Here is a 25366-nt window from a genome sequence, read left to right on the forward strand (position 1 = left end):
GGGTCATTTTATATATATATTAAAACATAGTATGTAGCATTATACATGTATAATGCTATATACTATATATATTAAAACGCCAAAATATTGATATAACTTTACTCTAAACTAGGTGCGCCGAATGACGTGAAATTTTAACATGTGATTATGGAGATCCTATGGCCTCTTGATTATGAAGGCCTTGAAACTCATAAAATTTTATTTTTCGAAGAAAAAAAAAATCTTTTTTCTTTTGGTTCTTGGCCGGGTTAAGTATAAAAAATTTATTCGGAAAATGAAGTTTCGCGAGTTTCAAAATCTTCATTAGGACCTCCATAACCACGTGTTAAACTATTATTCTGTGCTCCAAGTTTGGAGGAATGTTTTATAAATATTTTCACTTTTTGATGCGTATATATGACATCTTCCAAACACTTTAATAACTCGATATTAAGCCTTCGGAGGTGCACGTGCTAGTCGAGTCGAAGATCAAAACCGGGTCGGCGGGTGGGAAAAATTCGGTGGAAATTCTCTCTACTTACTATGAGCCAGGCAGTCATCCAATACCGGTACACTGACGGACATGAATGCCTTTCCATCATGCATTGGCATACCATATCTGCAGGGAAGGCATTCATGTCCCCCACTGTACGTTATGGAACAGTTACGTACAACGTGAATACATGTACCTAGTGTGTATATATATATATAGCTTACGTGTGGGGTTCATAATTTCTGATTACGATACTCCTGATACTTTACTCTAGTCTAAAACTGTGCTAATTCGGGGCAGAAAACGGACAAGTGGCCACATAGAGTACACATATTGGCCATATTGAGTCGAATTCGAGGGCGGACCGCACGTCGGACAGTCGATTCCATTCCATGAACAGTAAGAGCTACGACTGGCCCCTTTCCAAACTGCCATCTACTTTTATTGGCCATGAGACACCTATTCGAAACTTCAACCAGGCTCTCTCAATTTCGCAATCTGTCTCTTTAGATTCACTTCCTCGGGAAAGTTTTTGCGAAGTGACCACGTAAGCCAAGAGATTTTTCAAGATTTAGTTGGGGCTAGAAAACACTTACACATAATTAGACGGTAAATTCTGCTGAACTTTTAGACGTACATCCAATTATTTTTCTGCGGTAGAAAGAAAAACATATTTATAAATTGATGTTTGTTTAATTTACTGCAGTTGGTTTAGAGACGTGCAACTGACTGCACGAAGTTCAAGGAACGATTCAAACAATTACCTGTCCCTAAGTGTAACCGAATATGCGCAGATTCTGGCCAAGTAAGAACATTTTGCACATATATACGAAATGAGCTAGTATACGGTTTACCTTCCTCGAGGTTGGATTGTGTGTAATTTGGAATCGTCAGTGAGATCTGTGAGGATAGACGTTGAGATTCGTTTGATCTGACTGAAAGGTCGTGGAATAAAATGGGAGCAAAGGTGTGCGAAATTGAGTAAACTCCGGAAAAGTAATTTAAACTTCGCGCACATATAGAACTATATCCTTTGACGAGCTCGAATTCGAAGCACTCCTCTTTCGACAGAACTTATTTTCTTCTTGTTAAGAATGTACAGTTGAGTCGACTCATTAATTGATCCCGGAAATGATACCTTTTGAACTATCGATTGCGCACTATTTAACATAAAGATAACTCGTTCTTTTTTATCTTAATTCAAGTCCACGTATAGAACTCCCTCGAATACGATTCAATTGAAGTCTCCGTCTACACAGGAGCAAATACCAATGGATAAATTATTTAACGAGCGGCATGTTCATCCAGAAGTAAGGAATTATTTAATTTGATAGCTATTACAAGTCGACTTAACAATTACGACCTCAGGAGTTGGATTCAATTTTTTACACTTCTTTGGACAATGTTTTAAAAGAGTAATTTAACCCTTTCACTGTACAACTTCCAGCACCTGACATTCAAGGATGTGCTTAAAATAATTATCGATTAAATTAATGCAAATAATTGATACATGATATTTCATTGCACTGCCTATAATGCGTTTATTTCAACTTTTTCATTGTTTAATTTCAATTCATTTTAATTACAGTTAACGTTCGAGAATGTCAATACATTTTCGGGTGGACAAATGTTCATATTAGACTTTGAAAATTGAATAAAATGTCATGAAACTTATACCGTGCGTAACAATGGCTTAATTATCACGTAGGTAATGTAAATTATTGCCTGTGCCGTATATACATTATGTCCATTTCTGCACATGATTTTAATAATATTGAATATTGTGTACATAATTTATTTCGAGCCGGGAGTCCACTTTTCGACCAGAATAAAGAGGGTGGAATAAACAGGGTCGACCAGGTGCGTGCATGCTACCAACTACAGTCTACGGTTACCGAAAGAGGTTAGAAATACGGTGAGGGGGTAAATAACGAGAGTTTTGGGGTAAATCTTACCGGTGCAACCCCCGCTGGGGCTGACTGATACTCGGCCCACCCTTGGCCCAACAGCGCGGTACACGAGCGCTCCTACCCAACAAGAGATCATAAGCTTTCTGTTTATGGTTCCTTCTGTGGGGCCCACCCTCGCCCCAGGGGTAGAAAATCTCCCTCCGCCCGCGTCTCCGTCTCTCGCCGATGGTCTTGGACTGTTATCACACCCACCCCCACCCCACGTGGAAAAAATGATATGTTCCACTTCCAGAGTTACCTTACATCGTAATAAACTGGACCTTCGTACAACATTTAGATTACGTTTTGTACAGATATACGTAATCCGCAATAATGAGTGTAATGGATAGAGTAGTTTGTACGAGAATTGGATCTATTTCTATGCCGAGGAATTGAGAGAATAAAGTGTAATTGACCATTTTTAAACGGAGGATGCGAAAGTCATTGAATACGTAATTATGATTCTCTTTACTGACAAGTTCTAGGGAAATGTGTTTTAAGAGTAATCGCTGAAAGATAACAAATGCGTGGAAATATGGCTTTGAAAGAGAAACTGTTTGAAGGGACTTTTATCGTCTTTGTTTATTTTTATGTTCATGAATTGTCCCTTAGAGAGGAAACCGGAACTTTGGATGTGAACTGGAATACATCTAGCGTATGTAATCGTTCATAATTAATCTATATCACTCTTTTCCACTTGGGTCATCTATCTCTTAATGTCTCGGTGGTACACCTTGAGATGGTCGCAAATGCTTAACAGACGAATGAGCACACATCTTGAAGTGCCAACGATGTCAGACTGGTAATTATGGTTCTCGCTCGTTTAGGATATTTTTGTTTTTTAATAAATATCCCTCCAATGGTGTTTCAATAGCGAACATCCTTCGCGTCGGGTGCAGTAAGAGACAACATTGACACAGTAAACGGTTTGCATCCAAGTCGACGGGTATTAATAAACCGGACGGGTGGACAAGAGATATAATAATAAATAATCCATTCGAATGATTTGCGAAAACAGTTGATCGAGAGACCGGCCGCGCCGTAAACATTACTGAAGTACAGTCGCGACCATTCGGCTCAATGGTTGTCAATATTGATGAATATATTAACCGTCGAAAAGCGTTTATGACATATTTACCCGAGAGTACAATGGCATCTGACAGCAGGGTACGATCGGACCGTAGTATTCGCCGAATGCAAACTGGTCTCTGAAACGATCGCGAATTGATCGCATTGCAATTCAAGGTATGCACTCATTGCAGGAGTTCCGACAATCGCTTTAAATTTGGGTCCACTGAATACAAATCTGCTGACTTGTCATTGAAATGTGCTCTTATTGTTAACAATTCTCAGGACAATAACGTGTGCCGGTAAGTTCCAACGCGGCTCGTTTGGGCGACACGCGCAAGGAGAGAGCACAGTACGGTGTCCCGTAGTAACGATAAATGGCTACTTAATGAAAGAAAAGGAAAAATATCCATCACTATGCGACCAGGGGCAGTTTTCCCAGGACCAGACTCCAGGATAACAAATACCAGGGAAACCGTCGATCGCCCTCTGCGTTGACAAAAAGTTCCAACCGATAAGCAGCGCATAAGTTCACCCAATAAGGGTTGAATTTCTGCAAAAATTTTCTGATAAACTGTCTAATTATCAAAATGACTAGAGATGTCAAGCTTTTCTTCTAGTTTAAACACGGCAATTGGCATCGCAGCGAGTCGACGATGTAAATTGTACCTACGCGATCGATTCGAGCATTAAGACAGCCAAGAGCGTCATCAACCTGCGGCGGTTCAATCAGCATTGCATTGCCTCGGATTCAATAATTGCGGTAGTCGATACATTGGTACATACGTAACTGGTAATTAAACTCAGCAACGGAATGGACTTTTTCAGGCCTTGCGCGCCTCCTCCCACGGCTGACTGCATCGCGGTATGTCTTGCGTGGTATCCTTTTATTTATTACAGACATTTATTGTTTATAATTCCTTATCGATATAGTACCTTTGGCGAATTACATTATGTCGTTAGTTCGTATGTAATAACTTACGTTCTCTCTGTCTTTTTACATATTTCCTTCCGCTTAATTCTCGGAATTAATCATAGTCCTTTGCTTGCTCTCACTTTGTTCCGTATCTCTGATCCGATTCGGAGCGCCGACGACGGGCCGAAACCGCGACCGGTCGGCCGCAAGCCGTGCAACGACCGCATTCCCTCGATCCGATTTTCTCCTCCCGATTCTACTCCCACGACCGTATTACCGTTTAATCTTCCCCTCGATTTTTCCAATCGGTCGTCAGATTTTTTAACGCATCGCTGCCTCAAGCGTACCAGCTACACGACGGTCCTTCCACGTTTAAGTGGACCCTCGAACGCCCGTAGGATTTTAATTTTTTCATATCTTTGTCACGGCCGGCAGTCCAAACGATTTTTCCAGCTAAACGTGAATTTTCACTTCCGTTGGATTTTCCTTGTATTTTTTTTCCTTTGAACGGACCGTTCGGTGGAGCATTTGGGAGACCTTTGGGCCGACCGTCCGCGATGGGCTCTCGTCGACGGTCGGAGGCACCACCGGAGGATAACCTCGGCATTCGGCCGAAACATATACAAAGCATTCGCGCCCTGGTGTATATATGTATAATTTACCCGAACAGCTTCCCTAGCGCGTCCGAAGGGACTCCGACCGGTGGGTCGCACGGCGATGCCCGTTACACGGCGGGCGCGACCGCCAGTCGGGCCCGACCAACGGGCGAGATCACAGCGAGATAACAACGGCCTTACGAATAGCAACAATTCAACCGTAGTTCGATGGCTTAGGCCGCGATTAGGGACGTTAGCTTGGGCGGATACTGCGAATCCATCTACGCGTTCCCCGGGAGAGAAACGTTCTTCGGAACCGGACGAAAAACGGGTACCACGTTGCCCGTCGTAACCTTCGATAAGTCAGCACGCGTCTCCGATAAATTGACAAATAATAAAAAATACAGGTAAAACTTCGGAACATAGTAAACGCGTGGTTAAAGGTTTTCCAAGATACAATATGTCAATATTTCGTATACATTTGTGTTCCAGGTTTCGGTGCACGAGTATAGGAATTTCAGAGGGCGCGTCTTCCGAACTTCGAATAAACTTCTTTTGTATTCTAATTTTCGATTATATCTAGGGGAATTCATAAGCAATTGTGTACGAAGGTACGTGTACGGCTATGCGGCATGTATACGAAAACTCGGATACTTTTGTGTATTGATTCTCTCTCGATCAGGTACATATACACAATTGTGTATGATTGTATAATATTTCATCATTTGTATTTGTATAAATTTGAGACATTGTATATATTTTGAGAAATGCGTGTTTTGGTACACTTATTAACGTTTCAACTCATTTCTATTTTCATCCTACCGTTGTGTTCAAAATCTTGAATAGTCTTGCGTGGGTTCTCAGGTAAAAAAAGGTTCTTTTCAGAATATGCTATACAATTATTCGGTATTCATTTCGAGTGCCGTTGTTTCTAGCTTTGGGATAAATTTCTGTTCAAAAGCATTCCAAGTATTTTTAACAGAGATATCATTAACTCGTACTTTATTCGATCCCGCTATTAAAATAAATATTAATTTTGCACTGTTGAAGAAAAGAAAAACGCCTTCACCCCCGCTTGATTAACTACCATCCGTGTATGTAAACGATCCGTAAGGCGTGTTCGTACTTTATTCGATCCCTTCATTAAAATAAATATTAATTTTGCGCTGTTGAAGAAAAGAAAGACACCTTCACCCCCGCTTGAACAACTACCCTCCGTGTATGTAAACGATCCGTAAGGCGTGTTCGTACTTTATTCGATCCCTCCATTAAAACAAATATTAATTTTGCGCTGTTGAAGAAAAGAAAGACGCCTTCACCCCCGCTTGAATAACTACCCTCCGCGTATGTAAACGATCCGTAAGGCGTGTTCGTACTTTATTCCATCCCTCCATTAAAATAAATATTAATTTTGCGCTGTTGAAGAAAAGAAAGATGCCTTCACCCTCGCTTGAATAACTACCCTCCGTGTATGTAAACGATCCGTAAGGCGTGTTCGTACTTTATTCCATCCCTCCATTAAAATAAATATTAATTTTGCGCTGTTGAAGAAAAAAAAGACGTCTTCACCCCCGCTTGAATAACTACCCTCCGTGTATGTAAACGATCCGTAAGGCGTGTTCGTACTTTATCCAATCCCTATATTAAAATAAATATTAATTTTGCGCCGTTGAAGAAAAGAAAGACGCCTTCACCCCCGCTTGAACAACTACCATCCGTGTATGTAAACGATCCGTAAGGCGTGTTCGTACGGCTTGTGCATTCGGAGAAACGTTTCTCTTTCCGAGTTCTGCATACGTTTCACGTGGACGCGGGTAAAATAAGATATCTGGAAATCTCCTGCCGCCAGTGTCCGGTTCCGGACGCGTCGACACGGCGGCGGCGGGCCGCGGCCTACGCGAGCGAACTACGGGCGCACATAAAAATATTATAATATCGATAAGCATCGCGCGATAACAAATGTAAGCTCGGGGCAGATATTCTTCGTATCATTCGTAAACAATGGACACTCGTGCGTAACCAAGTAATAAAAACGGATTCTCTGTACCGTTCCCACCTGTCGCGTTCCTCGATCGTCCGCAGGACCGTAGACGCGACGCGTGAGTGGGGACTGGGTGCGCATGCGCGGGCAAAAACGCCGCCGTTGCGAGAGCCGTGACGGCGACCGTTCTCGTACAGTGGAGGTCATGAATGCCTTCCCTGTGAACATGGGGTTGCCAGTCCATAATGGGAAGGCATTCGTGACTGCCAGTGTACAAGCGAATCGACTGCCAGGGCTCGCGTCCACTCGGCGACGCGTCTTTCGCTTCTCTTTCTCCCTTTCTTGGCGCACCTATTGTCTCTGCTTCACTCGAGCTAAACATGGCTGACATACCGTGAGAAAACACTTCCGATTCCCCGACTCTATCGGAAAAAGAATTCGCCGAAAGACGAGGAATAATCGAGAAGGGCAAGCCAGAGAAGTTGCGGTCTTGACTGGGGAAACGATTAGCGGCAAAAGATCGTAGAAAGGTTCATTGAATTTCGCATAGGAAATGGCCGGATAATTGTTTCATTAATTTTCGCTCGTCGATAGGAGTGACTTCGGAATCGAGAGGTTAGGTACACGTGCGAAGAGTGAACTCGAAGTGGAACCGGATAGTTTTCGCGAACGAGCCAGTGGGACACTCGAATGGGTCGAGGAGTTGGGAAAAGGGCGATGTTGCGTACACAAAGAACAGGGAGAAAGAGACGGAGGGGGTGGAAAGGTCAGCGGTGGTCAGGATGGAAGGCGGAGTGGGGAGGAACGGACAGGTGAGGCGATGGTGAGGGAAAAGAGGCGAGAGCGAGGTTTAAGAGACGAATAGCCGAACGACGGAAATATCTGGCGCGGGACTTAAAGAACCGACAAGCAAGCGCAATTCTTCAAACGACCTTGGGCGGTTTCTTTCAATGTGGTTTCCTTCTACGAGGGCTAGATATCTCTTTTGCTCTTGCCTAACCTGGCGGAGGCCTTATTCTACGGTTACCAGTATTAGTTGTTTGGATAAGAGATAACGAGGACTCGCGGGCAGCATGAGCTCGCGGCCAATCTCGACACGTCAGCATTGCTAAATACGAAGAGCTTCGATGTCTCGTTTTCCTACGAGAAGTTTGATAAACGATGGTGTTCGAATGCCACCATTTAGGTGGTCTGCGTTCGTCTTAGCTCCGTTTTTATCACGCAATCTCTTTGACGTTTCTTTCCGACTTCCTCGCATTGAAACTGTTTATCGTAATCGAAAGCGGAGTGTTGTCAGAGGTTCTTACAAAATCTTACCCCTTTAGGTAGTTCAAATGATCTGAAGCTGCATCACTGTCACTAACCGCATGACACTTGCAGTAGGCAAAATTTCACTGCCTTTGAAAGATCTAATCTACGATAAATATGGCTGTATTTATTATAGCATATTTGCAGTGGTAATAGCTTCAGCGATCGCTATAAGATTTTACACTACATGCTAGCTCAGCTCCGAGGACGAACTAATTTGGACTGTTCGTCCCTGACACTTTATCGGTGCGATTGCTTCAAGATCACGCACTCATTGCGGTCTAGGTAGTATCATCGTGTTTACTTGAACCGCGAGCGGGTTGCCGAACGAGCCTCGAAAGAGCCTAACGATATTCCTAAATCCTACTCTAGAGTCATTGATTAAAGGTGTAGCTTAGAGTTATACAGAGTACACTACGTCTCGCCTAAGAACAACTTCTACGCGAGAGAGACAGAGAGAGTGAGAGAGGAGGAGAACAAGAAAGAGAGAGAAAGGGAGAGAGACAGAGAGACAGAAAGAGGGAGACAGAGAGGCAGATGGACACATTTTCTTTTCTGGAAATGCACAGCGAGACGCTTTCGCGGGTGTCGTGTCGTTGACGTATACCGTTCGAAAAGAGACACTATGGAAGATTGACCGCAACCATATAATGCCATAAGTTACAGTATTCGTTTGCTTGAAACATTCATTTCATGTTACAACTTTTCATTGAATATGCATAAGCAGTTTTATTGCTTAACGGCATTATCGGTATCATTAATGTCTGACTTCACCGTTATGCTTTTCGTGGGAATATTCAAATCAATATGTCATTCTATGTTCATGAAGAATTGATGAAAATTTGTTGTAAACACCGAGGAGGCATTCTTTACGAGAAATTTATTAAACGAATAATGTTTATATACGAGGGTCCGAAGATTGCCTTTCGAGGTATACGTTCTCCGGTTCTGTTCCTTAAATCCCGGTTCATTGCGCGCTTATTCATGTGTGCGTTTGCTCAACACTCGAGCGTCATTGGTCAGTCATTAAACTCCTGTACCGCATAAACAATCGATCCCGTGGGAATGATAAGATTTTCGTTTAAGTTTAAGCCGAAGAATAATGCTTCGCCAGAGGCGCGCGGTTTCACGAAGACCCGGAGGAACATAACCTCCTTTAAATCGGATCACTCTTTTCGAACGGTGTACAAAATCGGAAGTCGGTACGCTCGCTCGCGCGAATATGCGTCCTTGATCATTGTCGGGAAATGCGCGCGTTATTCTAGTAAATACCGTCGAGAACGGAACTCTCCCATGGAGAATCGAGGAATCGAGGGTCTTCGGCGAGGGGAAAGCTTCCCTTCTAAGTCCGCCAACTTTCTCTCCTCGACGAGAAAGTCCAAGTCCATCGGGCAGTCTCGCCATTGGGCATTCTAGATTCGGCCGAGCGTATACATATCCGCGGCATTTCCGCGCATCCGGCGAGCGGCACGCGGATGGGAAAGGGTTCCGCACCTCCGATTCCTTCGACTCCTTTCAACCCTCGTGCGAGTCGGACACACTCTCCGTCTCTGACCTCCCGCGTAGGAGCTCGAGATTTGCGGTTTGCGCCTTTTTATTATCGGACTCCCTCTTTTCCAAAATTTCGTGCGTTCGGGGTGTGTGCGCGGGGGAGGGGGGAGGCTCGAATAGGCTTGCGATCCATCAGCGAGAAAGCGATGCCTAAAATTTTCTTGGTTTACCTAATGGAAGGGGGGTAGAGGCGGACGACGTTTCGCTTGACGTAGGACCACAGAGTTTGCCAGCCATGCGTCTGTGAACATGTTTTCAAACGTCCGATATCAGGCGCTCTCTTAACACTTGTAGTAAAAAACTGGATCGCGATTTACCTTCCAGGCCGAGATGCGACCCTAGTGCCTGAGGTCGTGTCCGAAAAGTTTAAGTATTTTGAAAATCCCTTCTAACCTATCGTAAATCTCAAATTACAGCTACGGTCACGAGATGATGGTTCGAAGGAATATATGCTCGCGGTTTTAGTTAAGTTAAGTTAACTTCATGATGGAATAACCTGCCGAGAAGTGCCCTCGCATCTGGCATATGCACCGCACCAACGTACATAGATTTTTTAATCTTTAGCGGTACGTTACGTGTTAATGAAAATTTTCTCACGTAAACACGGTTGGAATTGGAAGTAAATTTTGTTTTCATAAGAGCTTGAAACAAAATGTGGTAATCTTTATAATATACGGTTATTTTGGTGATGTACCTCTTGCTGGGCGGGCGTCCGGAAAACATTGCGTTATACTGGTATGGGTACTGTTCATAGGTTTTCCAGAATTTCTTTTGTGGACTGAAATTTCTGGGTTAATTTTCGTTTTTCCCTTTGCGGGGGAATTAAAAGCGGCAGCAGGTTGGATGTAATTAATGTCAGGTAAATATTTGCCTTCTTGTTGATGTGTTCACGTTTTCTCGACCGACGTGTGTCCATGCGTTGGGTTACTTTATTCGGCTGAAGGGTGTTCCTCGTAAATTTAGGAATTATTTCACCTCATTTTCTCTCAGGGAAAATTATCTAATAGCAAAATGTTTCCGGAAAATTTCGTACTCTCAGTCCAACGTTTTACCGTACGTATACATTTTTCATTTTATGTACTTATCTCTGATATCCTCCATATACGTATATATATATATACACAATCGAATGATTCATCTTGTTTCTTTTCAGACTTCTTATGATCGTGTAATTCAATCATGCACATCTTTACAGCTAGTTACTCCACCAGCAGACGAAAGTAATTTTATTAACTTGATGCAGATTTTTTCCTGCGTTCGAAATTTTGTATTGTCAATGCTACTTATAGGTGTGCGAATAGAATACAGAAACGTAAAAGAGCACATTTTGCGTACTTTCAAATTTTCGGATACGACTTAAGGCTCTCCCAGATCGTCGCGTGTCGACAGCGGTCTTAAAGCTTGCCATTCTAACTATTGAGAACACGCAGATCCATTTTACAACGACTGAATGCGGGATTGCCTGCCTGTTCCATTGGGCCATGTACCATGGTTGATGGTTCTATTGGACGAAAGTACATAATGGCGCCAGTACCACTTTTGTACAGATTCTAATAACCTTAAATCGATGCAAAAGTCTTGGCAAATTCACAAAAGAAGTGACCATTAACTGTTTCGCGATAAAAGGAGCAAGGGTGTTACATTAAGCACACATGTGCCCACTCGCGGATCCTTTACAACGTTTGGCGGCCTAATTATTTCCTAACCTCTCTTGTAATCCATATATGAGCATTTAATTATTTACCTTATTCTATATGGTAACAATGTGTTATGGGGTGTTTATCTAAAGCGTTATTGTTTTATGCGTTATATATATTTTCTTTCCCTGGGGCGGTAATTACTTACTGACGCTCGTTTCATTTTCCGCAATGCTAGGGAATACGATATATTAAATTAGGTAATGCAAGGAGAGGTCAATCCCGTACTCAGTTCTGGATGGTCGTCAATGAACAAATTTAATTCTACGTTTATCCCGCTCTTGTTCCTATGTATATATTTATTTTCAAATATTAACAGCGAGTCTTCGACTCTGTTAGCAGAGAGCCACTTTGTCAACTCTCGTGAAAGCTTCTGATCAATCGTGGATGTTCGCCCTTCTAACTACCATCTCTCGGAATTCTCTACTCAGGTACCTCATGGAAATCGTCGGCAATTCTCTAACGACTTCGTACACCCTTTCGACATCCGGTCAACAACACCTCCGAGTTGCGAATCAGGTTAATTCGAAAACAGCGAGACCAATATGCGGACTTAAGGCGATCGTTGAGAAAGAAAGTCGATTTTTGGGGACACGGTACAATGTGCGATGTAAAACGCCGCACTTCAATACGTATTTGTACGTGTTCGTGTTAGGCTTAACGTTCTAATTACTTTCGGCATTCCCTTGGAATTGAAACAAACGCGAAGGTTCTAAGTTAAAATCGGTGGAAATGCCGGGTGTAATTAATAACATATAAATGTCCTCATATAATATTACTTCTAGGCATTTAACATCATTCTATTAAACGTGTTGACAATTATACGTCGCAATGGTTCCCATTACTAATGGCAATGTCACCATGGCAACTGTTGCGTAGGCATTCAGTTGAGATGTACGTTCCTATGGAAATGTTTACCCTAGCAACGGGTACCATAGCAACGTATGGCACCACAAATGATGGGAAACAACGTTCCTCGTAAAAACCGTAATAATTCGATTGACCGAATTTTGAGCAATTGCACAGTATACCTCAAAAGGTATTCTTTCTTTTTCGCAATTTGAAAGGTGTAGATTATAAAACCGAAACGATGTTTTCAAGTCTGCCGCTGCGTTATTTAATACCCCTGTTTAATGGTAAGTCACTGTAGAGTAACTTATGCAATGTAACTCGATGTTTGTAATTTATAATTCATAATTTATAATGCATCATTTATAATTTATACTTTTTAAATTATGATTAACTATAATGAGGAGGGTCCCAACACCAACGCGCACGTGGTAGTACCTAGATACGTGCTCCACCTTCACACGTGGGCATGGAAATGTGAAAATCTCCATAGACGCAGGACAGTCCGGTGACGGAGGAAAATTGAAAAAATGCATATCGCGGTATTACTTATACGTGCGAATGAACTTTGGTTTCCATCACAAGGGTTCTTCCCACCCTCGTGCGTTGAGACGTCATCCGAACACACGTTACTCTCGATGGTACCTAAAAGACCCGTACAACCCAGATGTGACATCACACCCCACATTTAATCTACACCTCGACGTCGGATACGTATACGAATCCCTATCCTCGTCATCATTAGACTACCTACCTATGAGCGACCTCTCTCGGGACACTTCACTCCCAAACGCAAATCATTCAGCTACATTTCGCATTAATTAAAATTGCATAATACTGGAGGTTCACGTCAAAAGCATTCGTGCCGCATTTTAAAAGAATTGGAACGTAGAAAACTTGACAGTGGCCGGTGAAGATCAGTGATCTCTGTATCGATAACCTCGGGATCGGCTCTCGATATCGATATCGAAATCCCAGCAGCCCGCCGATGCTCGCACGATTTTTCGACCAGGTGGGGGCATTCCACCCTGATGTCCCACTTTACCCCCGTGTCGTTCGTTTTATTTGATACATCACGTAACGCACGTGAAGGACGGGATGGACAGAGATGGGATGGGATGTTAGGGGTGGAGTACCAGGGGTAACGAAGCCAGGGGTAATGAAAAGGGAGAGAGGAGAAACACGAACGAAAACGCACAGCACAGCTTAACGAACCGGTATTGCAAACAGAGAGATTAAAGCGGCCGCTCGCAGCGCCATCGAAGCGGACCGGGTGCGTACTACTACAAACCGGAGGGAAAGCACCGTGCGCTCTGTGCACGTATACATCCTACGCGTACACTAACCTGTTTCAAAAAATGTAAATTTCAGGCTATTACTTTCGGGCAGTCCTCTTTTTACATAATCATAACACGGGAAGCGGGGAATCAATGTATACTTTATGTACTACGGAACTGAAAGGGGTTGTGTGGCGCTAGGGGAAGACGACGGCGGAATCGATGCCGCACACTACGAGTGTACCTTATGGTCTTTCAAAACATCTATAACATCTTGAGTTTTTTTTCTGAGGATTGCGTTTTAATTTCTGGGCTTGGTACCTTAATGAAAATCAGCGTTGAACCGACACTATATAACTTTTATAAATTGTATGATTTGTGTGATGATATAGAAGATGCGCTTTGGCTGGAGCAGGAAACTTGAAAGGCAAGCTCGTTTCGAAACCGGACTGGTATTTCATACCAGGAATTTACCAATTCAATGGATGATGTTTATTGGTGCTACTATTTTTTTTAGAATTTCTTTTCAAGGTTTTGGGCTGAGAGTGACACGTGGAACGAGGAAATCGAACCTGCCTTTCGAGTAGTGGGTCTAAAGATATGTCCGCTACGTGGCATTAACATCGTGACGTTTTCTATATGATGGTTTCGCAAGTAACAAGAATAATTTCATAACTTTTAACATTAAAAAGTTAAAACGATTCCGTCCCGAGTGTGCGCTGCCAACGGGGGGAAGTGGGATGCGCAGTCGACGGGGTACAGAACCAGAAGACCGAACTTTACATCTCCGTTTGTTTACACCGTAGAATATTTATACAAGCCCATTCGGTTATTCCGATACCGGGCAATTTCGCCTCGAATCTGTAAAATCTTTAGGCTATGACAAAACTTCCGATAACTGTTAAAAGGCCACATGCAAGCGCTTCGTCCGCACCTCCGCATTTTCGGAACGCGTCGAACGGAAAACGGGAACCTATTCATTCATTCCATCCCGTCCAACAAAATCCAACGTCACTGGACTCAATCAATAAATCCACTTTCCGTATCCATTTTACACCATCCGAATAAATAAACCCATCAAACCCTCGCTGAAATAAACATCTCTCCCGCCAAGTGATACTCGATCTCGACGCGTCGCCCTCGTGTACTTTATTCCTCCCTTTGACACATTTATTAACCAGTCGCATTTATCAATCGCACATCGCCGCGAGAAAATGACACATTGTAGGGGACTAAAAAGGTCCAGAAAATGTACACTGCCGTGAAAGCCTTCGTTCCAGATGAGGTATCGCCAGTATATGATGGGAAGTGTACTCGAGTCCGTCAGTATGCCCTATCAGAAATGTCGGTTTGACAAAAAAGCCTGAAATATATAAAGAGATACGGAGCCGTAGGTTTCTTCGGGTAGTCTCCCGAGTTCGGTTCGGCCTCCTAATTCTGTAGTTGATGCACGAGCCCTAACGAAATCTTGTGTTCGGAATGGCAGGAGAGGGAGGGGTATGCGAGGTGCTCTCTCGAAGTCGCCATCGAAGACGTCGGTGACGTCGATGACGTCGTTGACGTCGCTGACGTCGCGTTGCACCGTCACGCTTGTCGCGTATCGTCGGCCCGTCGCCCGGCGACGTGATTGGCCGCTCTTTTCGTGCTTAGCGCTTTTCCCGCTCGTGGACTCATTGGTCGGAAACGATTCTGAACTCTGTCGAATAGCCGTGCAGAGACGCGTCTCCGGGAGAGAAGGGCGGAAGTCCCAAGGCACCTGAAAGTACCACCGCCCTTTTGAGTTCCCGTGCTTCTAATCAGAGATGGGCGCCCTCAAGTACTCGCGCGATCCCGTAACTCACCGTCGCACCGAGCAATTGCCCCTAATTCAATAGCCCGATGCTGCTGGACCGAGTAATTTAAGGCTGGTTAATTGGTACCTTTGTACCGGACAATTAGGCCTGATTTATTTACCCGAGTCTTGCCCACGATGTAACGAAACTTCGGATAATTAGTACGTACTTTTGGGGCCGGTGCAGTTAAATGTCATTCTAATTCGGCTGTGAGTAGTACCGCTGTACTCGATGCTGTTACCCTCCTCGAGGGAAATTGAAACGGAATTATCCTCCTCATTTTTTTTGGAATTCGGATTGATACTGAATTTGGGTGAATGCATTTGTCGTCATATGCCTTTGGAACGTGTTTCATTGCGATGCGAGATGCACCGGGATACCGACCTTAAATTCAATCGTTCAATGTTGCGACTGAAAATCTGAATAATTATGGGATTTACCTGGCAAGATAACGGTACCGAGTAAGCGGACTAGGAAAACTGCCGGATTCAATTGAACGGTACGAATGAACGAGTACTTGATTTGCACCTTGTGTACAATTTAGCTCATCTCTGCTTCTAACAGCTGCTATGACGTACTTTTTGACAGGCCAATACTTCCAAGCGGGTCAATTTCTACGTGCTACTGCCACTCATTCTCCCCCTAGAAGGGAGGGGATCTAGGTGTTAGTATTGTGAGATAGGATTAGAGTGAAGCCTAAACTGACAATTAAGTTGTCAAGGAAAAGTGAAAGTCGTAGTCATTGACCGAAGTTGGTGCTATCAAATGTTACCATATTAAAATTAACGTGTATTCTGAGATCGACTCGAAGAATTTTTGTTTTCAGAAAAACTGCGTGTGCCCTGACAAAATATATCTTCGTAAAGCGAAAACAGGAAGGAATTTAATTTTTATTTTTTACGAAACGTGAAATGTATCTTTGTGGATGAACAAATTCCAAATGTTGCCGGCAATATGCATCTCCATTGTTTGTTCGTAACAAAATTTAATATAAATCTCATCATCGGATGTCAAACATTCATCCTACCGACAACAGTCGAGACCGTTTGACACAGCCTAATTTGTATAAAATGTAGAAAGGAATATTTGTAAAAAGTGACAAACAGAGGAAGTTGAACATTCTTCGTCATAAAAACAATGAAATGCACATAAATGATATATACCACCAAAGAAAACACGTTTCTTATAGAGTGACGAATGTAAATTATTTAATTAAATTCCGATGCCGATAAGACTTTCCTTTCTCAATTGAAAAATATATTTCTGTCGAGAGGCACATTGGGTATAAAAACAGTTTAAACATACAACGAGCTAAGTCGACTGGATGCATTTTCAAGACTTACGGCCAGGTAATCTAACACCAAGGACAAAATTAATCTACCAAGCCAATATCACCCTCCAGTAGTCACGGGTAAGACTTTCACCCTAATTCTACTTTTGGTTAGTAGGAAAGGTTAGAGGCGAGTCCCCCCGAGCCTCGCCCCACTTCTTCCGAAACCAGAAAAACTGCGACTGTACCCTTTACACCTGACCCGCGGTCCACGCGCGTATCACGAAACAAGGTAGAAAGAAACATGAAAAGCAAGCGAATAAACGAAAAACTTTCCGAATGGGGGCGATTTTCGGACATTGGGTCGATAATTCGGGACAGAGGGTCGTGGATCCGCCATCGTCCGCTCCGACGCTGGACAGGCGAGTTTCGTCCCTACGGCCATGCCTCGTGAACCATCCCTTAAGGCGCAAATCTCCATCGCATTATCTTGCGGGGTGGGTGGGGGGGAAGAATGGACGGATTCTTCGGTAATCCGGGAAAATTCCCAGGAGTGCGAGAGGGCATGATTGATACCCGAAAAAGACCTCTAAAGACCGAGATGGCCAGGAAGGGAGACCCAACGTCCGAAAAACGATATACATTATTTATGAGATGCTTTTGCCATACACGAGTAATTTGCGGGGTGATATACGCCGGGAGGTACAAGTCGCAGTTTATCCGGTTTTCGGAGTCGCAGCCGTAAATTACGGTTTGTTTCGAACGAGCAGAAGATGAGCAGGGATCGGTTTTTATAATTGTACGATTTTTATACGGTACGCTTTCTCGGTCTATTTTGATTTAGATTTCCCTTCGAACAACGGTACGTTATTAATTCATGAATAAGTCGGAGCTTTATAGAATTTCCATATGTGATCGATAGCTGATGTGATAAGGGTGTTCACGATTTGAATATTAAGCTGCGGATTCATTTTAATACGAGCTTCGGAACATTTTTGTTCGGTAATAGAATTTGAATTATACATTTTTCAGTATGATGTGTATATTTTATTGAACCAATTTTTAGGGGCCAAAGTAAGTTCTTCCAACTATGGACCAGACAGATTCTTTGATGAACGCCTTTCAAAATATGGAGAATTATCTATCGTAAGATGTTCGTTTCAACCAGACTGTACCTCTCTATTATTATTTTTTCTCACTTTCGGCACATTGCGCATGAGAACGCACCCGCGCATGCGCACTGGGGAGATACCCTATCGCTTAATTTTTCCATGTTCGGTTTCTAACAGATAGGAGAAGCCTAGCTTGAACGCAGTGATACGTAAAGTCGCCGATCCCTGCGACCGAGCAGAAAGCACGGTATGAGGGGAGCTTTTTGTTTCCTTTGATCGAAATGGTGGCCAAGTTTCGGAAGTGGAAGATGGGACGAAGCTCTGACAGGTGGGGGAAGCTAAACGTGGGAAAACAGCAGGCAAAAGCTCGGGAAAAGCGGAGAAAGCCTTTCGGGATGGCAAACGCATTTCTAGTTTCTCACAAAGTACTGTTAAACAGAAAAGACTCGTGGTGCCTTTAGCGATGGAAACAATTTTTATCGTACGGTTCATAAAACATTAAAACTCCTCGTGTGATTTTAGTGGAATCATAATTTCAAACGTTACGCGTGTAAGCTTTGACAATTGCTCAGAATTTCAAGAATTTCAAGACTTCTGAAATATTGGCTGAAAAAATTCTGAAATGATGACAGGGTCAAGTGATAACTAAATATATAAATTCATGAAAGAATGTATTCATTGTCACATACATTATTAAATAATAATAGAAATATTTTGATAGATCACGTTACATTTAATTGACGTACTTTTACGGAAGTAAAGTGATGTTATCCGCTAGCTATCACAATGCATTGGCTGGGTCAGATGCCAATTACCTTCCTGCATATTTTTTATAATGCCACTGTATGGACAATTCTGCCGCAAAAAAAACCAACAACAAATATCCGAAAATGCGAGGAAACATTTCGAAGCTGCACGAGTCTTTTCTATTACCGAAGGAACAGCATCGGAAGTGGGGCAAAGGCGTTCAGAAGGACATCGAGGGTGGAGAGAAGGGTCGAATAAAAGGGTGCCCGTTAGGGGTGGATGGAATACGAGGGTGCAGGGTAATAGGTTTTCATTTTGGGCAGATAGTCACGTGATTCGTGGCCTTCGCGTTATCGAGAACCTCGAAAATCCCAGTATCGGGCGTAACAATCGACCCGCTTGACCTGAATCCTTCCCCGACATCCCTGCAACTAATTATTCCCATTTCATCCCCTATTTCGATCTACCAGTCCATACGCAGGACTCCTATCAACGTTTCGCTCTCCCCATGGTGACATTTCCGAAAGCAACGACGTAATACAATTCCATGCATAGGCAGCCTTAAGAGAAAGGCTAGACATCCAAGCGGTTAATCGCAGGGGAATTTTATCGAAACTTAAATATACATGTCATTTGTTTAAATCGAGAGGAAATAAAATTTCAATTTCCAGTAATTTTCACTATCACGAAACTTTGAAAATCTGGAAGGGAATAATTGTACACTCTCGGCTCCGTTTTTGATAGCAAACTTAACGAAATGTTGCATTACTTTTTATTCCTGTAATTTAAATGAAATCAATTCTCCCTAGATATACCGGTTGCATCGAATGATTTTCTAAAGCCACGTTTAATCTTTAACACTCGGGTCGCTCGATTCATAACTTTCCTCGATCCCTGTAAGTTTCTTTTTCCTCCCCCTTAATTCCCTATTTCCGTCGAACAGCCCAAATGCAGGACTCGTACATGTTGTCTCGTTTGAATCGTTTCATGATGATACTTTCGAAAGCAATGAAAACACGCGCAAGTGTTTCCGTAGTTAGATCTGGATCGATGGAAACATTACTGAGAATAAGTTGTTAAGTGAGATCGAAGGATTTCGAAAAAATAATTGACCTTAAACACATTTCGTGACGTTTGAGCTACAACGAATACGTTTATAATTTAATTTTGCAATGCCTCTCTCGAAACCGCGCAGACTTTATATAAAATACTCGATCGCGTCCCTATTACTTTAGAACGTATTACCATGGAAAGATTAAAAAGACACTCTGTATAAATGTACGCATCGGTAAATACCTATATATACATATTCCAGTTTGAACCGTGAACCGCAAGGCGGCGCTACGGTTACTGGCCTTTTTCTGCAAGCGCATTAGGGATGGACACTTATCTTTGAAATTTCGCAATTCCATCCTGTCCAGGGCATAGCTCAATGCATTTTGCAGTGAACACATATCATGAGTTACAATCCGTATGAGACAACTCAGTAAATAACGATAAGTCATAAATCAATGAAGTAAGTGAGGACTGCGTCTGCACCGAGGGAACGGTATCCTTTACAGGAATAAATACTTATAATATATATTCACTTACAGTAAATATTTATGTACACGTCGATATTTATTTAATAATTTTTGATCGTGTGCTTATTAGTTAGGGCATTTTTTGGCTTTACCGATTAAGTTTTCTCCCTGATATATCGAGAAAAATCCTCCTTGGTCGTGTGAAAATGGCCCCCTCTGGAGGTGAAACGTGTAAAGAACGAACCAGTTGTAAATAAAATAAATTACAGAATCGAAGGTCCTTCGTAGATCGTCCCCGACGAAGAAGGCCTATTTCCCAGACCCGGACTCTAAGATTCGTCTCATTAAGCTAAAGAATCGGACCGGCTCGAGTAACCCGGAGTTAATATTTACACATCTTCCGCATTCGATTAACAACCTTATTTAATATATATAATAAGCTGTATCTCCCACCGACCGACCTCGTCTCTTCAAGATATATATATATATTATAAATATAAAGATAATTATCTGAGTGTTGCCCACAACGAAACCCTTGTTATCATATTTTTTACATCCAATCCCTCGTTCCATTCCACTTCATACGTGACCGAACACCTTGCGCGTAACCCTTCCCGAAAGAAGAAGAAAGACAACTACCGTACTCTCCTCGACGTTCCTACTCGATAGTCCAAATCCATACAAAAATACCACGTGGAAGTAACCCTCCTTCGACGAGAGTCATTACCTCCCAGTCAGCCCGGTAACTCCGTCGAAAAGAAACCATGCCAATCCCAAGAAAATCCCTCGAACGTGTCACCTTGTTCCCTCAGCGCAGCGATCAGCTGATTCGGCAGTCCCGCCTGCGCGCGCGTCCGTGATAGCCGTGACGGCCGCGATAGCCGCAGTACCGAGGGGAGGAAACCGCGCGCTCATCCCTGCGGCGCCGCAGCCGTCCAGGTCCCACCTCGGTTGGGCCCGGAGTGGTTCGTTCCGTGGAGCGGCGCCGTGGCTGGGGGCCGGGGCCCTTTCGGCTCGGCCCAGAGTGGCTCGCGCTCGGGTTAGCGATTAGGTTAGCGTTAGCGTGCGAGCGGGGGGACCGGAGTTAGTTCACAGAGGCATGGCGTTGTAGAGGTCCAAATTCGGGTGGTAAAAGAGCGCCGCGGGGGTCGGTGGGTTGTGATGGGCCGTAGGCGGCGCCTGTACGTGGCTCAAGTTCAAGTTGACGGGGGCGATATGGGCCGTATTATGGTGGTTAAGGTGGTTAAGGCTAAGATGGTTACCTGTCGGGTAGGGCAGTCCGAAACTAGGGTACCCGGAATAGCCGCGGCCTGCCGCGTATGCCGCGTACGCCGCCGCTGGGAAACCTGCGAACAGACCGGAAATCCTCGTATTAGATGCCACTCGACATGCTCCTTCCGGACATGGACGGAATTTTAATCGGAGCCGGCGTGTACGCGTTACGTGAAAGTGGCCTCTCAGGTGCCGAATTATTTATAAAGCTTCTCTCCAAACGGGGTGCAACGAATCGTTCGAGACTTTCCTACGTGAATATGGAATACAAGGAAATATGTGACGCGCTTGAGATTTCATTTTTCAAATAGAAATTTTTATTTCTCCCAGACTGGAGTAATGTGGCGCAGGCGGCACATGTTTTTGATATTATACGCCTTTAGGGCGGGTTAGAATCGATAACGAAGAATTTTATGACTTAGTCGTAATGATTTGGAATACTATGGTAATCGAGAATTGCAGATTCACGTGACGGATATGGAGAAAAGATTTATAAATCCGTGCAGTGAAATTCTCAGGTATTCCGAGAGTGACGCGGGTTTTGTAAGTGCTCCTGGGTACAAAATTTAGTTGCCGCTAAATGTAATAGTGCATCGAAATAAATTATGCATGGACGATAACAAGTATGAAAAATCTTGAATCCAGGGGACTTCTTGAGTTTTACTTCGATCTTTTTATAATCATTCTATAACGAAATGACGTATATAACACACACGTAACATCGGCACCATGTTATGTGTCATGTTAATATTATATTTCTAACAATGCTACGGAACGGTAATAATTACATATTATACAATGTCAATATGGTTTTAAATCATTTTCGTTATATATCATGTTACTTTAGTGTTATGTCATTGTAGCATAGTGTACTTGGTGAGTGCACCGAATGGAAGAATCCTTTTTTACCGATATCGATTACATTTCTTGGCACCTTAAAAGCGTAATCGTTTGCTAGGGCCCTCGTTTGGGGGAATTTAATAGGCCGGGAATCAATTACCAGTTGCGCTGCAGATTTCCAAGATAGTTTGTCGATAATTGGCTTGTACGGGCACCTGCGACTTGCGGACAGTCCGTTGGATTTGTAACAATGGTCGACATTCAATTACGAACAATTACACCTGGTATATTAATTACCTCTTGTAATTAAGAATCGATTATCGGTCACATCTACGACTTTTAGTTAGCTCATTGTTAACTGCAAATTGTAAGCTCTACGACTAAACCCCTGCGAGGTTTGATTTTCAGGGTAATAAATTTATAAATATTGCAATAATACTTGAAGACTCAAATTACAAGAAAGATGTTATGTATTTTTCAATGAACGTTAATATATGTCATTGGTCACTGAAAAAGAGAGAAGTTATTAGAGTTGTCAACCAATATATATTATATTAATTCACGTTTCGTTATTTATTGGTCATTCGTACAGTAACGATACGTTATCTCATTGTCGCCCGGTTATTAACCGTGATTAGTAATTGATTTACGAACATTTGTCATTTATAAGCGCAATTGGTAATCGATTTTCTGCCGACTCCAAATTACGCAATTGACCATTAATTCCTAGTTATTTTCAGGTCGTTGTAATCGATATTGTTGGTTTTCCGGTCATTAGGCGATACACACGGACAACGATTAATTGCTCGTCCAATTGTTGAAACTTGTGCCAAGTTTGAAATTAAATTCTGAACAAACATTTACAGAGAAGCAGTAAAAATCTATATTGCAGCCTATATCTGATTGTATTCGAGAGTTCATGCATTTTCAGTATTACTCACCATCAGGTAATGCTCCCAGGGACCACATAAAATCTACAAGGAAAAACAGATCGATTAATAACAAGTACTTTGATTATTTGCCGAGCATTACTAGCGTTTCGCATTGTCTTTTTCATACTTTTCACTTGATTACTCTCATATTTGATCAAATTCTTTCGACTTGCGTCGGTTAGTGTGCTCGTATTGGTTGGTGCATGTATGGGGACATAACGCGTGTAGAAGGACGATACGGAAAAGTTGCACAACCGTCGTGCTACGCGGTTGTACAAGCTTTGTTGGGAGAGGGTAAAAGGATGAGGTTTCAAGTACGAAAAAATAAAAAACAAAAAAGGCAGGCAAAAGTGATATAGCGCGCGAGAGAGAGAGGGGAAGAGAGAGGAAGAGAGTGTCCCAAGTTAGAAGTTCCGTATCAAAGTGGGCATACATAATATTTATGAGCTTTGCAGTATTTTATATTTTATATTTAATAGCATCTTAGATGACCTATCTTTCTATATTTAAACCAATTTCTTGAAAATAGCATTACGAAGATGATCTCGTTTAAAAGTTATTTAACCTCGTGGTAGACAATAAGTAAAAAAACGTCTATTTTAAAATCTCAAAATGGTTGGGTTGAATAAATCGTATCAACATTGTCAATGGTCTTCGATTTGTTATATGACGGTGAAACTCCCTAAATCGTTAATTGCGTTACGGAAGAAACGACTCCGTGCAATGAAATGTGTAAAATTATTGTTTTGTGTTATTCTCAAAAGAGTTCTTATTCTTTTCTTGAAAGAATCTATCCAGGCACGGAATGATATCCGATGACTTTTTCTACCCATATAAAAGTTTATAAACATTCTGTAGGACCACTTCTTCATATGGTGCACGAGGAGGGATTCCATTTGATAATTTGACCAGACTGTGGGAGAGACAGACAGAGAGTCGAGGACGAGGGAGAAAAAGAGAGAGAATGAGATAGAACGACACGCCGTTAAAAATGCTCCACTGTGCGATGCACTGTAAAAAATTCGGCATTAAACCCCACACCGTCGATTTTAGCACCGAATTCCCTACAGCGAGGGTGCAGCCCCGTGCAGAGCACACGTCGATGTTAAAGTCATGCTCGTGTACCCCTTTTCATGAAAATCGCGAGACCGCGGTCGCGCCCCTCTAAACATTAGCACTCTTTCAACACCGACGTGTGGGGTGCAGTGTGCTCCGCATCGCTCGCAGTGCGACCATTTCCTTCGTCTTCAACAGTGCAGAGGAGGAGAAGAGAGAAGAGAGAAAAGAAAAGTCCGAGAAGCTCTCTAGGTTGAAGATAGGCATCCATGAAATTTCATAATCGTTATACTAGTGAAAACCACACAACTAAGACTCCGACTATCGTTCGACTAGCGCTCGAGACTAAACTGTGACTAGTGACTACTGCGCGCGGCCGAGGATATTCCAATCTCTACCAAATTACACTTCCCTATGAGATATCTATGGTTGTAATAGCCTCCAACGAGTGGTATTGGTTAATCCATTAATGAGTTACCGTTAACTATACGTGTGTGATAGGCTAGGCTCTCTATATAGCTTATTAGATATGGACTAAGGATCAGCAGTCGCCCCGCCATTATGTCTCATGGGCTCTTTCTCTCTTCCTGAGGGTTCCCACGTCCCTCGGGATCCCCCCAGCTCCCCACTGAGAGCCACGACGCGCAGTAGTGGGAATGCGACGAGTCGAATGTTCAACTCAAACTCGAGTCGACTCGAGATATTTTCACTGTAACTCGATTTATCGGTCCGAACGAATGCGAGGTAAGACTGCGCGAGCGAGGCCGAGTCACTTACGCCGTTAAAAATATTAACCAATTTCACGCAATTTTAATACATGAGGTTGTGGTATAAATGACAAGGAGGATGTCAACAGTGAATTAATATATATGTATATATACATATTTATATATCTCTCCCTATATATAACGTGCGTATTGCCATGGTCCACTCGGTAGGCAACTCAAAATACAAATGTACGACTATCGGCATTCTAATTTTGTACTTATATTGTAACGTTGGTGCGGCAATGATTCTGATAAGGAACTCTCGGTTCTGATTACGGAAAGGNCTAAGCGCTCCTAAGTCCGAGCCTAAGTCTTCAATAAGGTACTAAGTACAGACACGAGAGTTTACCT

General features: G+C 42.8%; 1 protein-coding gene across 5 annotated transcripts in view; it reads right to left on the minus strand.

Annotated features, from left to right (window-relative positions):
- Positions 1–25366, minus strand: part of LOC105698252 (RNA-binding protein Musashi homolog Rbp6) — a 710904-nt gene that overhangs the window by 18174 nt on the left and 667364 nt on the right. For all 5 annotated transcript variants that reach the window (XM_012422318.2, XM_012422317.2, XM_012422320.2 and 2 more), the window contains 2 exons: positions 23202–23234; positions 21411–21494 (listed from right to left, as the gene is read on the minus strand). In XM_012422318.2, the coding sequence (XP_012277741.1) occupies positions 21411–21494; positions 23202–23234 (117 nt within the window). The remainder of the gene's footprint in view (positions 1–21410; positions 21495–23201; positions 23235–25366) is intronic.

This window comes from Orussus abietinus, unplaced genomic scaffold, assembly GCF_000612105.2.
Source record: "Orussus abietinus isolate OABI.00-Male unplaced genomic scaffold, Oabi_2.0 scaffold14, whole genome shotgun sequence".
NCBI lineage: Eukaryota > Metazoa > Arthropoda > Insecta > Hymenoptera > Orussidae > Orussus > Orussus abietinus.